This window comes from Malania oleifera, chromosome 3, assembly GCF_029873635.1.
Source record: "Malania oleifera isolate guangnan ecotype guangnan chromosome 3, ASM2987363v1, whole genome shotgun sequence".
Taxonomy (NCBI): Eukaryota; Viridiplantae; Streptophyta; class Magnoliopsida; order Santalales; family Ximeniaceae; genus Malania; species Malania oleifera.
This window is the reverse complement of record NC_080419.1, coordinates 65,204,052-65,221,878: the sequence shown is the minus strand read 5'-3', so window position 1 is coordinate 65,221,878 and position 17,827 is coordinate 65,204,052. Positions and strand designations below refer to the sequence as shown.

The window sequence follows — 17,827 nt, the reverse complement described above, 5'->3', positions numbered from 1 at the left end:
TTCTACATCCATTGCATACTTCCATCTACAATTAGCGAGCACTTCAATATGTGAGGAAAGGATAGAAACTGAGGAAATAGAAAGGTAAAAGAATGCATAAGACTAGGAAGGTGAAGAATTGAAACATAATGAGCAATAGGATAAGCAACTGAGGATTGTGAGCCATGGGCAAATCCAAGACACACTAGGATGGATCTTCAGAACCAAAAATCGAAAGAGTGATGGGTAGAAGCGTTGGCTAAGTTGTATACTTGTATCAGTAACTGATTGATTGAAGGATGTGTAAAAGATTTCTTGAGAGGAATAAGGGTAGGAACAAAGGATCAACACACGAGGGGGACAAAAAATCATTGGACTCAAAATAAATTCATCCAAGTGGGGAACTGACACTAGACAAATAAGGTATCATCTCAAAAAAGCTGACATAGTCACTAACATATTTCCTACGAGTGGGGGAATCATAACGCCTATATCCTTTATCTTGAGTAGTTGACAAAGAAATTTTTAACAACATAAGGAGTGAACTTGTCCTGGCTAGCATGTGGAACATGAACAAAACGTGTGCACCCAAAGGCATGAAGCAAAACAAAGAACATGGACGTTTCTGGATACATGACAGAAAAGGGAATTTGTCCCCCTGGAACACTAGAGGGCATCGTGTTGAGCAAAGGTGGTAAGAAGATCATAAGTCCAAAAGGTTTTGGGAACATGCATATGAATGAGTAGAGATTGTGCTATGTCAAGTAAATGTCAATTTTGTTTATTTAGCTACTACGTTACATGATGTTTGATGAATAATTCCTTTGGCCAAATAAAAATACCACTATACATTTTGATCAAATTCAAGTGTGTTCTCAATCAAAAAATTTGAATATCAATGCAAACTGAGTTTTTATTTTTTGGTAGAATGTAATAAATACATCAAAAAAATTTCAGATCTTTCTTTCAACAAATAGTTTTAGTTCTCATGTGATTTTTTGTTTTTCTATTAGAACCATCCAATTGAACTTCATTCCCTTCTGGGTCAGCCAGCCATTCTCCCATAGCATTCAGAATTTTTTGAGCACCAACATCCTGCGCACTAGTCTCCTCCACTGGAGTAGGGAATAACCCATCCCCATAATGATTAGTCACAGCTAAGTCCACAACCAACTCCCCCTCCTAAAAAATAGAACATCCTCTTAACCTTCTTATTTTGTCCTCCATTTGATTGCATCTTCTGTTTCTCATGAGGATTATTGAGAAGTTGTTTATCCCCTGTTTTGGTTTTGCAGTGAAATTTCTAGAAAAAAGATTAGCTACAATTGAATAAGAAGTTGCCAATTCATAATATCTCCTCTTATCCCCTTGCATAGCATCCATATTATCGTAGGGCGAAACCCCTTTATCTATATGAGAGTCCCCTACAAGTTGAAACTGGACTCTTCGCTTGTTTTGTTAGAAGAGAATGCCATTCCTCAGTCTGATTAACCTAGGACCCATCTGTTCAAATGGTCCAAGTCTATTGAGATCCTTAAAACTTGCCCTGCCCTCTTCAGCAAGCTCATGGAACATTACTTGTACTTGAAAATCCATTACTTTGAAGCCCATCATTTTTAGGCCCAATAACATGATGAGATCCATTACCCAATAAATCTACAGTACAAGGAAGAGAAGGCCCACTACTCTTTGGCCCAATCTTCTCCTCCTTGGCTGATTATCCACTCCTAGAAAACCCTAGTTTTTATCTTGGTGAACTGCTGTCATCATATTTTCTTTTTTATCACAGTGGTGCTATTGCTGTAGGACTTCCTTTACGATGGAAGCCTTTGTGTTCTTGCAATTTGAGCACCTCCATCCATGCGCCGAGGACTCCAAAGTAGATGTTCCCTTAACAACCTCGCTCCATAAAGTCTTCCCCTTTTTTGCCTCTTCTATATCAACCCTCTCAAGCTTAGAATGAATTGGTACAATTGTCCCTACCAAATCTTGTAGCCTGTCCACAAAGCTTCTCTAGCTACCTCCTTCCAACCCTTTGGGAACAAAAATTTGATATTTTTGGACTCCTAACTCGAGAATTTTGCCAAGCTAGGTTGGCCTAATTGCCACCACACAATCAAAGCGTCCGAGTCTCTTTCTTCCAACAATTCTATTCCATCGAGACCACATGGAAGTCACATTTAGCAAAATCCGTTGTATCACTGATATAGGATCCCTCACCCATCGATTTCTTTTCTCATTCCTCTCAATTAAAACCACAAAATCTTCCTACCTTCAATCTCTCTTATCTCAAATTGAAGGATTTACCTTGGATTTGTACTAATCACTAGAGATTCTTCTCCATCATGGCCGTCAAACAATTTCATGGTCGATGAAAATAGAGGATATTATATATATATATATATATATATATAGAGAGAGAGAGAGAGAGAGAGAGAGAGAGAGAGAGAGAGAGAGAGAGAGATGAAAATAGAGGATACCATAGAGGGAGGAAGGGAGGGAGAGAGGGGGGGTAGGGATGAAAATAGAGGATACCATATATATATATATAAAGAGAGAGAGAGAGAGAGAGAGAGAGAGAGAGAGGATACCATGTATAGAGAGGGAGGGAGGGAGGGTCATAGGGAGGGGGGCAGGGCGGGAGGGGAGGGAGGCAAGGAGAGAGAGAGGGCGGGAAGGGGGTGGAATGGAGGGAGCGAGGGTGGGAGTACTTAGAGCATCCCACTTAAAGCCTTTTAATCTTTGACAACATCGACAAAGAGAAGGACTTCAAGAGTGAATCCCAGGCGCCTTGGACCTTCTCATGTGAAAAATTTTCCACCAAGTACACAACATTGATGAGATGCCAAATTCTTGACTCTGCACGGGCCTCAAATATCTAATGAATAAGAGAAAGCAATAATTTACTAGGAAACCTGAATCTAGAATACAATTATTTTCTATGGGACTCGACTCTAGATGGAAAAGATGTCCTATTAAGCTTTCCTAACTAACATGTTGAGCACTCAAAATGAGAAACAAACTTAAACAATGGGAAAAACTTGTTATTAGATTTTGAAGGGATAGATAACCGGAACGAGTGTGTGACTAATCTAGAGAAACACCATGTGTAGAAATTGAGGAAGCCATATGACAAATCGATCGACCATGGTGGCCATCTAAATAGTATAGGTGATGCAATGCAACATCAAGGATCTGCAGCCATGAGGAGAAATTAACAGAAATTGAAGAGAGGAAGGAAGGGTAAGAGAGGAGAGAGGAAATACAAGGGGGATATCTCAGGTTGTTCCCTTCTAATCCAAATTTAGTAATGAACTTCTACATGAATTTCATACACTATTCATAAGAAAGCCTTTAATACATGAAATTACACATTTATGCCTAAAAAACTGGATGAAATTACAAACATACCCCTATAATACCCAAATATAACAAACAAGCCCCATAATAAATAATCCTAATAAAGCCAAACTAAACACGCATAATTAAAAAACTAATGGACTAAGCACATTTGGGTTTCGGACCCAATAAACCATTGATCCAATTTTTCAACATAGGCCTCCAAATTGGGTCAAAGTGATCCGTCCAAATACCAACTTCTACTCCTGCATTAATCCCATCCTTCCAAAAAGAACTTGACTTTGTCAAGTTGGGGAAAGTACCAAGGAGTCCATCACCATGAATAGAATCATCTTACTTCATAAGAAAGGAACCGACTTGCTAAGTGGGAGAGCTTGAGATGGCATCAATATACTTCTTGTTGTCAATGATGAGGGATAAAAACTCTCATATAAATCATGCTTAACCTTTTATTAGATAACCATGGATGGCCCAAGAGAGGATATGACAAATTTTGAGAGGAAGGGTATTACATTGCACTGTCACCATAATGTAACTAATCTTGAAGGTTATGTAAGCAATGATCATGGACCTTCAATTTGGCATTTTTCACTCAAGCAATTTTGTACGGTATGGGATGAGATGTCTCTTCCAAACTTAACTTTTTCATAGCTTCTTCAAAAGTTGCTTTGGTAGATTGCTCGAGTTCGAAAGATGATCAATCTCGAATCTTCTTTTTCTTCAGCCTTGTGCGAAGAGAGCATATATCCAAGCACTAAATAGATCGTCACATTGCCATCATTGGGATTTCACAAGTTCAAAAGTCACTTGGGATTTCTCTTTTAGCTTCAATTACTTAAGTGTATCATCATGATCTTATTTTTCCGTAAAAGCCATGACTTGGTTAGGATGTGGAGCTTGATGCCCAAAAACTTGACATTTAAAGCATCTGAGTGTTGGTTGGCCAATGGAACTTGTTTCGAAATGATAAGGAGGCTTCCAAGGGGGTGTTAGTTTGAAATCCTTTACATAGTTGCTCGACCACTTTCGCTCGTACAACTCGAAACAAGGGTTGATGTAGCTCTAGGAGGATTACGTTGCATATCCTCCTCAATCTGAGTGGCAACTTGTACTGAATCCCTAATTGTAATGAGACGACATGAGACAAGCTTTGAGGCAATGCTTAGCCTAGCCTCAATCCTTTCCTATACAAAGCTATCATCACATCCTCTTTCCATTCTCTATGTTAGCACAAGTAACCAATTGATAGAATCTACTAGGGTACTTTGTCATTATCTTTCCTTCTTGTTTCAAAGAGTTGGAGATGGGAAATCTTTCTCTTGTTACATGAATCCAATTTTTGAAAAATTCAAACAATGGTTCGTAAGAAAGAAATGTAAGAACATGAACATGTTGCTGATAATTGGGAGGCACAAATTGCTCTTGCATGGCTTTCTTGATCTCATTCCATGTTGTAATCTCACCAAATCTACTTCTTTTAAAGATCTCTTCCAAGGGGTGTTAGTTTGAACTCCTTTACCTAATTGCTCAACTGCTTTCTCTTGTACAACTCCACAAGTTCTTTTCTAAAACCAAAGGGTTGATGTAGCTCTAGGAGGATTACGTTGCAACTTGTACTGTATCCCCAATTGTAATGAGATGACATGCAGCAAGCTTTGAGGCAATGGTTAGCCTTAATCCTTTCCTATACAAAGCTATCATTACATCCTCTTTTCATTCTATGTTAGCACGAGTAGCCGAATGACAGAATCTACTGGGTACTCTGTTATTGTCTTTTCTTCTGGTTTCAAAGAGTTGGAGATGAACATGCTGCTGATAATTGGGAGGCATAAATTGCCCTTGCATGGCTTTCTTCAACTCATTCCATATTGTAATCTCCCCAAATCTCCTTCTTCTAAAGATCTCTTCCAAGGGGTGTTAGTTTGAACTCCTTTACCTAATTGCTCAACTACTTTCTCTCATACAACTCAACTAGTACTCTTCTCAAACCAAAGGGTTGACGTAGCTCTAGGAGGATTACATTGCATATCCTCCTCAATCTGAGTGGCAACCTATATAGCATCCCCAATTGTAATGAGATGACATGCGACAAGCTTTGAGGCAATGGTTAGCTTCAATCCTTTCCTATACAAAGCTATCATCACATCCTCTTTCCATTCTACGTTAGCACAAGTAGCCAAATTATAGAATCTAATGGGGTACTTTGTCACTGTCTTTTCTTTTTTCAAAGAATTGGAGATGAACAACGCCGTGGATAATTGGGGTGCACAAATTGCTTTGGCATGGATTTCTTGATCTCATTCCATGTTGTAATCTCACCAAATCTCCTTCTTCTAAAGATCTCTTATCGTTTAATCTACCAAATTCTAGCAGTTCCTTACAATTTTGATTCAGCCAAAAACAATTTTCTAGACTCATTCATGCCATACCGTCGGGGATAGTACTCCAAAGAATACACCCAATCATCAAATTCATCAGGAGAGCCATCACTATCCAAATTTGAGATATAGTTTAATTCCATTTCTCAAATGATCATTTCTGCCTTCATGCTGCTCAGAAGTATAGTGGACAACAGCTAGTGCGCCTTCTTGTTTGGTAGGAAAATCCACGGGCCTTTGACCTAAGTCTGCAACTTCGGTTGTTAGCCTATTCAAAGCATTGGCAATAATCTCCAAGGCATTTTCCATGTTCTGATCCCTATTGGATAATAATTCAACCTTCATAGACAATTTAACATTGGTCATCGTGATGCAATTTTATGGCCCCAAGGATTCTTAAACAATTTGCAGCAAAATTTGCAAACCACATATTGAATTCTTAATTTTGAAGAACTATATTCAATTGATTTTTCATCTTGAGTGTAAACTCACTTTGTAAATTCACAAAATGCAGCAATAGAACTTGATTTTTAGTGCTGACAGCGACAATTTCTCACTTTCCACATGAAATTATCAAACTTGCTTGCGAAATATCACGTGCATAATCAAAATATCTCGTTCGTGGAGAAAACCCAAAATATTGCGGTTGAAGGCAATTTCTTGCTAGTTTGGAAAATACAGGAGGAGTTCAGTGACTCCCTATAGTTGGCATGTGGGGTGTTTGTGGGTGGCTAGTAGGGCTCCTCCAATAATGAAATTTTAATTGAGTAGATCTAGAGGTGGGTATTATGTTGTGATGAGAAAAAACATAGGAAGTTGGAGATTTTTTAGAGGGGGGGGGGGGGGAGAGGATTGGTCGGGAATGCTTTAGTTGATGCATAGGGGCTGTCCAATGGTTGGATAGTGACGAAATTTTAGGGGAAGCAGTTTTTTTTTTTTTTTTTTGGGGGTGTGGGGGGGGGGGGGGAGTGGGGGGTTTGATTATGATGGTAGTGGAGGTGTCTCAAAAATCTTTCGGGAAAGATGTGTTTGAAAAATTAGGGACACCACTACAATTTTAAAAAAATTTCAAAATTATTATTATTACTTTAATATTGAAAACTAAGGGGTTCTCGCAATGGTTTTCTCTCTCACAGAACATCCTATTATCGTACATCTCTCTTTCACTCGATATCATGTAGTAGTTAGATTGGTTCATTCTATCGAGATAGAAGGGAAGTCCTTCAATCTGAGGTTGGATCAAGCAGGGAAGGTTGGATCTTTGTTTGTTATTGAGAAGAATTGTTAGGGCAATCAGTGGGTACGACTCTCTTCTGTTGCAACTTTAGGGCTTCCGCAAGGGTTCGTTCTTGTCTCTTACTAGTTGAGTGGTGCAAGGGCTTTAGAAGATTCCAAGTGGGTTATGTTGATTACTGGATGGGGATTCATGCTACTAGGGTGTGGGGAAGTGGGCATGGATGTAGCGGTAAAAAGTACTCCATTTTTGTTCTTGAAGGGCTAAAAGGGGATGGATGGTCACAATTTGGGGATGCGGTCACAATTTGGGGATGCGTTTGTTGCTTTGGAGAGCTCCTGTCGGCTAGGCTCTAATGGAGCAAATAGTAAGACGATTTACAAAAATTCTCATGGAGTCAAGTCGTTTCTGGAAGCATAGGTGATGGTGGAGGTCAATCAATTTCTAAGGGTGTGTAGGAGGTGGTTTGTGCTCATTGTGGGGGAAGATTGCAAGAGGAGTTCATTCAATTTGCCACGCACAAACAACTGACATTAAGGGCAATGTTTCTAGTTGAGTAGTTGAGATTAGATGCGGCTAGGATTTCTCGTGTGGAAGATGGGACAATGAATATATAGTTAGTTGACTAGGGTTTCTTGCGTGGAAGATGGTATGATGAAGCTAGAGTGGGTTAGGCTTGGCTTATTGTCGATCAACAGACTTAGGTCGACTGTTCGAAAATAACAAAAGCCTCTTAAACTCTTTGATGGGTTATATTGGTTAAGGAGGCTCAAAAGCAGTCTTTTGACTTAAAACTGGGCTTGGGTAGTGAGAGAATCTCTACAAATGCATAGATGGACCATTTAAATGGACAGGCCCAAAAGTCTCCATAGATCCCTAATCATAAGGAAGCCTTTCCACCCACAACTTGTAAGGTTATAGGAGTTCAGCATCCTTCAGAGCAGAAGCAAGATGAATTGTGTTCATCTTTGAATGAAGTACAAGGTGAGGTGATCAGCCCTTGTTCATGCTTCTCTTCGAATAACATCCTTGGTGGTCTTGAGGAGGGATGCTCTGATAAAAATAAAGAGTAAGCGATACTTAGGAGATCCTTGAATCATAGGGAAATTATTGAGTCATCTTTGTTGGTTATGTTGAATAATTGAAGCGTATTTTCCGAAGATAGTAGTCAATTGGGTGTTGGATTCTTAGGGTGTTTTCTTGTAAATCTTTCACTGAATTCCTGGTTGGTACCAATTTCTCCTTTCCACACTACAAAAGGTTGAAGTCACCTCCCCCCAAAAAAAAAATCAAGTGTTTCTTTGGTTGGTTATGCTTAATAGGATAAATACTAATGACTTGCTGCAGATGAGGGGGGACCTTTAAAGGCTCTCTGATATAGGCATGCTTTGTTTTGATTGTTCAGAATCCGTTTCACATATTTTTCTTGCATTGCAGTTTTCCACGGAATGTTTGGAACAAGCTATTCACCTATTTTGGAGAAAGCCAATTCCAGAACAGTGGAGGAGTTCATGGCAATATCTTTTCTGGGGTTTGGTAGGAAGAAGGAAGGAATTGCATGATGGAATGGTGCTTTATTTTCATTGTTCTGGGGCTTGTGAAAGGAACGTTACTTGCATATATTTTTAGGGAAGAAGTTACCATATCGGTTGGTGTGGAAGAAGGTTCATTATATGGCTTCTTTATGTGGGTATTGGAAATTCAAGGGGATGTGTATTTCAAATGTTCAGCATAACTGGCAGTCTCTTCTTAGGGCATTCTGATTTTCTTTTGCTGTCTTTGACATTTTGTGTTTTTCTTTTTCTATTTCTTTTTTTTTTTTTCTGGGGATTCCCAGATTCTGTTAAGTAGATTTCTTCTCTCCTGATTGTAATTCTTTCTCTATCTAATGAAGTACTTTTTCTATTGAAAAAAAAAAAAACATGAAGGGCAGGTGATGGAAGTAGGAAGGTATGATGCTTCTCCACAGCTGGAGGAATATATCATAGGGGGAGTTCCAGGGGATGTAAGGGAGAGTTTGTTTCTGAGAATTTTAATTGGGTTTTGAAGGGAGGAAACATAATGAAGATGAGTGAGAATTATTTGGTGAGAAAACACATAAAATTATTGAAAGGGATTCCAAAGGTGTTTTAAGTATAGTGGGAGAGCGGCGAGAGCCAATTGGTGAGAGGGCGATATTAAGGAAATTAAGAGACGGGAATCCCTATTGCGAAAATGCAAGGTAAGGCTGCATACTATGGACCCATCATGGTCTGCCCTTTCCCAGGACCCTGCATATTCGGGAGCTTTGTGCACTGGGCTGCTTTTTTTTTTTTTTTCATTTATAAGATGTTTCAGATGAGGACGGCTTAGGGAGTAGTGGTTTGAATGCGAAGTAGGTCTATTTTTGGACCTTATTCAGGTTCAATGTCGATATTCCTCTGATTCTTCTATTGACTGCCTCGGGGATTAATCTTATGTGCCCCCTCCTGCTTTGGAAGGTTTAGAGGGTATTAATATGTTTGAAGATGGGGTCCTCAAGATGAACCAAAAGTTGAGGCTGGAATTCTGCCTACTCCAGTTCAATAAGAAATTTCTAGACAGAACATGGAATCTCAGAGTTTGTTGGATGACTTGGCCCTCATGTTGTTTGATCGAAGAGGAAATGAAGTTTTGCTTGATGGTGGCAAATCCAAGGTGAAGGAGGGTCAGAGGGAATTAGCTAATTTGAAGTGTTCAGTGAACTATGATGGGAAGGGATTAAAGAGGGGATTTCTTGGCTGATCAAGGTAGATTTTATTTTTGTTTTCTTTTATTATTCATTTTTTTTATTTTTGAGTTTTTGCTTTTTGTATTTTTTTTTTTTTTGAGGATTTAGTATCCTCGTTATGATTGTACATTCTCTTCCTTAATATATCTTCTTTATTATCTCAAAAAAGACTACAGGTTAGAGACGATGGTTGAAGGGCATGAAATTTGGGATTGGGGATTAGATTAACAGAGAGAGAGAGAGTAGGGGGAACATAGGAGAAGGAACCAACCTAGATACTAAATAACATATTCTTTTCTAACAATGTCCAAGACAATACCATATTCCAATTCAACTCCATTTATGTACAAAAGTACAAGTACAATACATAGGAATCATTTGTTTGTTCTTGTGTTTTGAGTGTAAGAAAAGTATTCTAGAAAAAAAATGAAAAACTAAAATCCTGCACTTCTAGATAAAAAAAATGTCCTCGAAAACTATATAAACTAAAACCATACATTATTAAATAAAAATTTCCTAAAATCTTACTTTCTTAAACAATGAAGAAAATACAAAAAAAAAAGAAAAGAAAAGTGGAACAGGTCTTGTTTGGTGCTGCATCTTTGTGTAAATGTGTCTTGCTGTGTTTGAGTTCATTTATATTAGAAGTTCTCTCTCTTAAAAATTTTGGCGATGTGTCGTGGTTATATACATCCTTAATGAGAGCAGGTGTGGGGAGATGTATAATAGTCAAAGATTAGAAACTTCTGAGAAGCATCTATGTAAGTTTTAAATATGTATAGATTTTTTAAATTATAATCTAAAATGTATTTTTGGGAAGAAATGTCTAATCCCAACACAAACTGAAATAATTATATGAAGACATTATTTTACAGGGCAATGCCGAGAAGTTTGTATCTTCCTCTCTAGTGAATAGTATACTATTTAAGCATATTGTGAAGTTGTGTACCTCTCATGACTAAGCAGGATTCAGTTGTGACTGGAGCAAGGTTCTATCGAATTTCTGTAAGCATTGGATTGGGGTCTTGAGCCAGACGCATCACTTGTAGGAGTTTCATATAATTAAGAACATGTTATTACTTCTCCACAGTTTTGGCTATGTCAGGGTTTTCTTACCAACTAAAACTCTCGTGCCTTCTTTCGAATTAATTAGTGAAGATTATTACCATTAGTGTGGTCATCCTTCTTCCTGGAAAGAGTTTCCACATAAGATGGTATTTCTCATGCTGTGTGAGAGTGAGTGACAATGTTTTGGAGGGATCTTAATCTCTTAAATTTCTTGTAAGACTAAAATTTCTTGAATTTATTGGTGAAACAATTGAAAGATGAAGGTATACAGATGAATTAGCAAAGTTGAGTTTGAAAATGAAAATTTCATCTCTGTTGCAGGAATGTGACTATCTCATGGCTACAGCTAAACCTCGCCTACAGACTTCTACTGTTGTGGATACCAAGACGGGGAAGGTATGCGTAATAAATTTGCCCATCTGTCAATGGTATATATCTTTCTCATTGACGTCTCATTTATAATAAAGGCTTCTATCATCAGTTTGTTGATGTGATTCATCCAAAAGAATCAGGTTGTGTTATCAGTCAGTACTATGGACTTCCAGCTAAATTTTTCTAAACATAAATAGATATAATTTTTTATTTGTTAAGAGTAAGTTGATTCATTTCTTGCCTATGGGATATGTGTGGTGCTTTTGTACTTGTTTGATACTAAGTTATTATGGATTGTCAGTTGTTATTGGCCTTTCTGTATTTCTTTGGTGAAATACATGGTTGGTCTCTCCCTGATTGTATATTTCATGTGAAAATATATTTAAATCTTAAGATGGGAACTTCATCCCTGCATTTCACGACCAGTATTGGTTAATAGCTTTTAGGGTCTTTTTGGTTTGCATGATTTAGCTCTCCCTTGCGTGTACACAGGGCTAAATCATGCATAAGCATAACCAAAACCCTTGTAACTCAAATTATTCTACTTTTTTTCCAGATCTTTGAGAAATCACACATTGATGCCCCGTGGAGAAGACTGAGATTGGATGGTTTGGTTCTTTGACTTTTAGAGATGCTTGACAGGTTCTGTCGAGAGCATCCTTTTTGGTAAGGGACAGGAACTGGCAGGTTTAAAGAGTTGAATGGGGATAGAGCCCCAGGGCTGAAATTATGATAGTGGATTTTTCCAAAATTCTAGGGATGTTTTGAGAGGGACATTGAGGGTTTTTTTTTTTTTTTTTTCCAGAATGCAGATTATGAGAAAAAAACACTATGAGTTTGATTTCTTAGTGATAAGCTTTTTGCTCTCTAACTTTTAAAGCGTGGGAAGTTGGTGAGAAACACCCAAACTACCTTTTTGGAAGGGTGCCGAATCCTGGATGTAGTATTGACTGGCAGCGATTGTGTGGATTTTTGAACTGAAAGTAAGGTCTTGGGCACCACATGCGATCTTGATATTGAAAAAGCATTTCCACTTTTGAATTGGAATTTTATTCTATATTTGCTTTGGATGCTGCAATTTGGAGAAAAGATGGAGGTTCAGGTTCACTTTTTTTGGTCTGCTGTCAGACTTGCAACCTTTGTTTATGGCAGCCTTGTGTATTTTTCAGGAGTTCTTGAAGCCTTTAGCAAGGTGATCCCTTCTTCCCTCTTTAGAAGGCTGATTTCAAGAATTGCCTGTTCTTCTTTCTTGACACTCTCTCCCTCTCTTTCCTGCATTGCTTGTGTGCAACACCACCTCCATTATTTTCTGTATTCCTCAGTATTCCTCCACTACAGGCTCTAAGATAAAGCAAATTATCAGTTTACCTACTATGTTGATATCTTCCTCGTCTTTTTTGTGACTGCTACATTGAATTTGTTCTACAAGCTGTCTGTCGGCAACATGACAACCACTAAAAAAGCATCAGATTGTTGTATTTATGATCCTTAACAAAACCCACTTCAACTCATTATTTGGGAAAACCATTGTTGGATGTACTTTATATTTGCTACTTAGGTTAGAAAGAAGAACAAGAGAAGAGAGAAGACACGTGAGATAGTGAAGAGAACTGGGTTCGGAGGAGAGGGAACACTCTTTTGGGACTGGATGAGCTGACTTATTTATATTAATTATTTATTTACAGAATACCCTTACATGACTAATAATTTGACAAATAATCCCCAACTGTTATGAATTAATTCTTTCTACTTTACCTCGCAACTCTACCCAGCCGGCAGGGGCATATGTGTTTCCAATGCTTAGTTTGCTGCAAATGCATGAACAATGTTAGTGAATACATCATCTGGTGCTCTTCTGATCCAACATAGGGTGTAGAAACTTTCTTTGGCATTACAGCATCTGATACGAAAGGGCATTCTACTCTTAAATAAGCTTTGTTCTCTCATGGAATGCAGGATAACGAGCAATGACAATGACAGCCTGATTTCTCAGTACATGATCATGGGCTGGTCACAGGAAACACCAAATTTTTTGCATTTGAGTTTTCCAATGTTTTAAAAGGCATTTGCGCTGCCTGAGGCATTTTGAGCATAAAACGGCCTAAGGCGTAACTTGAAAGGCGTAAATCCTCAAATGCGTACGCCTCAGGAAAAAAATCACACCTTTTACACCTCATATGGGAAGGCGTACGCCTTTTGGGAGCACCTGATTTAAAATATTCAAAAAAAAAAAAACAAGTAACAGTGGCTTTGACGAGCGTCAAAACTCCCCTCTCTCAACGAAGCTTCTTTCTTCCAAGCTTCCGTATCTCTCCGACGACTCCTCCAGCTTCTTGTCTCTCTCCGACGAGTCGACGACTCCTTCCGATGTATCGTATCTCTCCGAAGACCCCTTTGGAATACTTATTCCTTGACTATTATTACTTGTTATGGATTCATAAAAAGTTTCACGTTGTTATATGCTTTATGGTAACAAAATATTTTATGGTAACAAAATATTTTATCTTACTGTAATTAATTATAGCTAATTTATTCTTCGGAATAGGCATTCTTCGAACCAAACGTAATCCTCATCCATTCCTCTTGGGGCTTGTATACTAATCATTCGGTGAACCATCTTCATCCATTTTCAACTTTAAAATATTTTTATGCAGCTGATATCCTCAAAGGGCTATCCAGTGAATCACCTTCATCCATTTTCAACTTGAACATATTTTCGTACAGCTGATATACTCTTGAAACATTCTTCTCCTGAGAATATGGTTCATAAATGGCGTTGATAGCTGATTTGCAGTGTTAAAGAAACTAAACCTCTTTCCTTAATAATTTTCTTTTCTTATACAAATAAAAAAAAAAAAATCTTTTCTTCTCAGAATATGATTCATGAATGGTGTCCATAGCAAAAAATGAAATGAAAAAAGAATTTTCTTTAATTATACAAATGAAAAAAGAAAATTTCCATTTTATTATACAAATGAAAAAAGAAAATTTTCTTTTTCCTTTTTTCTTGTTATGGCGTCATGAATGGCATCCATAGCAAGTCTCTTTCCTTAATAAATTTCTTTTCTTATACAAATGAAAAAAGAACCAAAAAATTGGAGGACACTTGTGGCTGCATTCTACTCCACGGTCAAGCCAAGATTAGGAAGTTTTCCCCAAGCCAGGCCTTTTTCCCTTCAGAAGTTGGAAAAGGGTATTATTAGTCAAGAACTGTGACTTCCCACTAGCTCTGACAAGCACCTTTACAACCTGGGCCCAAATAAGATAGTTCATGCCATTCAATGTTATAGAGGCTATTGGCAGACCTACTAAAGTAGTTCCAAAAGGAGGCTGGCAGTAACTTTAGGAGAGTTTTGATCAGCTATAAATCCGCTTTTGCATTAGTCACCAACCAAAAATCTCTCAGGAGATCACAAAAAAGTTAGATGCTTTACAGACTCTGGATGATGGCAAACAAACCCTTAAACATTTTAAATGCAGCAGTTTGCAGGTCACTAAATTGGGGAAACAGTCAACAAGTCACTAAATTGGGGAAACAGACTCGGAGCACTTCAACACTTGAGTCTCTTTTCTAGTTCATAGTGAAAGTCATTTATCTCTCACAAACCAACAGAACCAGCAGCGAGCTATTAGGTTGCTGCACACAAACAAGTGAGAGAAGAGAAATGTTCTGCCTTTGATCTGTTCCTTATAGTCTCCAACTTGTCATGAAGGAGAACACCATTTAGGCTTTGTTTGGCTACCTTGTAACTTTTGAAAAGGAACTTTTAGAAAGGAACTGAAGAAGAGGAGCTGTTTCAGATTGTTGTAAAAGCTCCTGTGAGAAAGGAGCTGTTAGAAAGAAAAAGCTGGGCGTGAGTGTTTGGTAAAAAGGCTGGAAGGTGCCTAAAAATATTTAAAATGATGTGAATGCTTAGATGGATGAGTGGTATAACATTGAAAGATAAATTAAGGAATGAACATATTCGTGGTAAAGTTAGGTGTAGCTCCTATAGTGATAAGGGAGGGACGACTCAGATGGTATGGACACTTGCAACATAGGCCACATAGTGCACCTATGAGGAAGAGTGACTTAGTTACTGTGGGGGGCAGTAGAAGGGGTAGGGGTAGACCTAAAATAACTTGGGAGGAGATAGTGAGTAAGGATTTAATATCCTTGAATCTATCAAAAGAGATGGTCCATGATCGCATAAATTGGTGGAAAAAGATTTATATAGCCAACCCCACTTAGTGGGACTAAAGCTTGGTTTTGTTGTTGTTGTTGTTGTTGTTTACTGAAGTGGATATGTTTAGGAAATGTAATGTTAGAAGAGAAATATTATTTTAATAATTAGGTGGTGTTAATGCGGGTATTTTTTGTTCTTAAAACTTTATCATTATTGATAATATAAAATAGGGCAGACTTGGAGCTGTACATAGATTCCAGGAAACTGCCACTCTGTTCTTTCCTCTCTTTTTCTTTTCTTTTCCTCTTCTCTTCTCCTTTCTTCCATCTCTAACCTTACAACATGGTATCAGAGCATTGATCTCCTTCAAATCTGATTTATTTGAATTGGTTTTGATACTCTGTTTTTTTGCTTTCTCCTTATCCTCACATAATCAGTCCTCAAATCTGATTTTCTGGTTGGTTTGAGTGTCATTTAAGGACACCTTCCATCTGGGTTAGGTTGTGCAGCATCCTTGGCAGGAAGCTGTGCATTTATGGTGATTTGCTGATGTGACCTCAGTTATACTCTGTTTCTAGTGTGCCACCGCCGCTGCTGTTCCTCTGTCATTCTGTGGTTTGCTGATGATGCTGTTTTGATGACATTTATTTGTGACTGATTGCTTGCAATCTTGTACCTATTGCAGGTTGGTTTTGATTGGTGTTCAAATATTTATTTCCCATTCTTCTCTGCATTCGTTCCCAGTTGCTGCCAGCCGTAATAGCTACTGCCAGGTTGTTTATTAAATGCCTTTACTACTTTGTTGTGTCTGCACTGTTCTTGGTGGTTAAGTTATGATGTGAACCCGAGGGATCGAAATCCCTTGAACCCACAAACAAATTGAAAACTTACCCAAGAAAGCCAAGAATCAAGTCAAGATGATCTTGACCCGTTGAAATCTTGTTTCAAGAACCTAGATTCGGTGAGAACGCCACAAAGGAGTTGCCTTTGATAAAGAGAAAACTGAAAATTCTGTATGAAGAAAACTTCATTCACATTCAACTTATGGAGAATGCGGCTAGAAGTTTGTTTTTATACCCCTCCATGGAACCGTACGGCCGACTATGGCCTACATCAATTAAAAGACATGGGCTGAACATCTCAAGCCCAAAACACTCTAGCCTACACGCCTATAGCTAATAAAAGAAGTTCACTTAATAAATTAAATAGGCCCACACACATATACTTAATGAATTCAAGAGTCTACACTAAACCACTAGGCTATGCCGCCCCTCTCTGTAGCTTGTATTACATGGATTAGTTGATTGCACCAATCCTTGCATTACTTCCTTGATCTTCTTAGCTCTTGACCTTGTGAATTGCCCATCTAGAACTTGCAAGGGATCTTTAAGACCCAGTCCACCATGGTGCCCATCATTCCCCCTTCCTCAAAACGATTTGACCTCAAATCGTCACCTACATCAAAGGGAGAAAGATCAGAAACATTGAAAGTAGTAGACACATTATACTCACTTGGAAGATCCACTTTATAAGCATTATCATTAATTTTATCAAGGATTTGGAAAGGTCCATCTCCTAGAGGATGCAATTTAGTCCTTCTATGGGTTGGGAATCTTTCTTTTTGCATGTGAACCCAAACCCAATCTTCTGGTTCAAAGATTACACGCCTTCGCCCTTTATTGGCTTGGGAAGCAAACTTTTCATTCTTTTGTGCAATTTGAAGTCGTACCCTCTCACAAATTGACTTCACCAATTCGGCCTTCCTTTGTCCATCCAAATTACTCGTTTCATCAATAGGTAAAGGCATCAAGTCTAAAGGAGTAAGTGGATTAAAACCATAAACAATTTCAAAGGGAGAATAAGAAGTAGTAGCATGCATAGTCCTATTATATGCAAACTCTATAAATGGCAAACAGTCCTCCCAAGTTTTTAAGTTCTTTTGAATGACAGTGCGTCAGAGTTGAGTTAGAGTCTCGTTGACTACTCAGTCCGCCCATCAGTCTGTGGATGACAAGTAGTGGAAAATAAAAGTTTGGTACCTAAATTTTCCCACAAAAACTTCCAAAAGTAGCTAAGGAATTTAACATCCCTATTAGAAACAATACTCCTAGGTACGCCATGGAGTCGCACTATTTCCTTGAAAAATAAATCAGCTATGTTTGTGGCATTATCTGTTTTATGGCATGGAATGAAATGTGCCATTTTACTAAATCTGCCCCCTACCACAAAAATATAATCTCTACCATTTTTTGTCCTACGCAGCCCCAAAACAAAGTCCATAGATATGTCTGCCCATGGCTCACTAGGAACGGGTAAGGGTGTATACAACCCATCTGATAAAACCTTAGCTTTGGCCTTTCTACATGTAATGCACCTACTGCATATTCGAGGGTCGTCTCTTCTCATCCTAGGCCAAAAGAAATGTTCATGTAAAATTTCTAAGGTTTTCCCGACCCCAAAGTGTCCCATTAGCCCCCCACCATGTGCCTCACGCACCAATAATTCATGCATTGAACAATTT

The 17,827-nt window shown here is 38.3% G+C and overlaps 1 protein-coding gene across 1 annotated transcript in view; it reads left to right on the top strand.

The window, feature by feature from the left end:
- The window catches only part of LOC131151971 (prolyl 4-hydroxylase 1), a 71,981-nt gene that overhangs the window by 23,771 nt on the left and 30,383 nt on the right, over window positions 1-17,827 (top strand). The window contains exon 6 of the mRNA XM_058103506.1: window positions 11,090-11,164. Within this exon, the coding sequence (XP_057959489.1) occupies window positions 11,090-11,164 (75 nt within the window). The remainder of the gene's footprint in view (window positions 1-11,089; window positions 11,165-17,827) is intronic.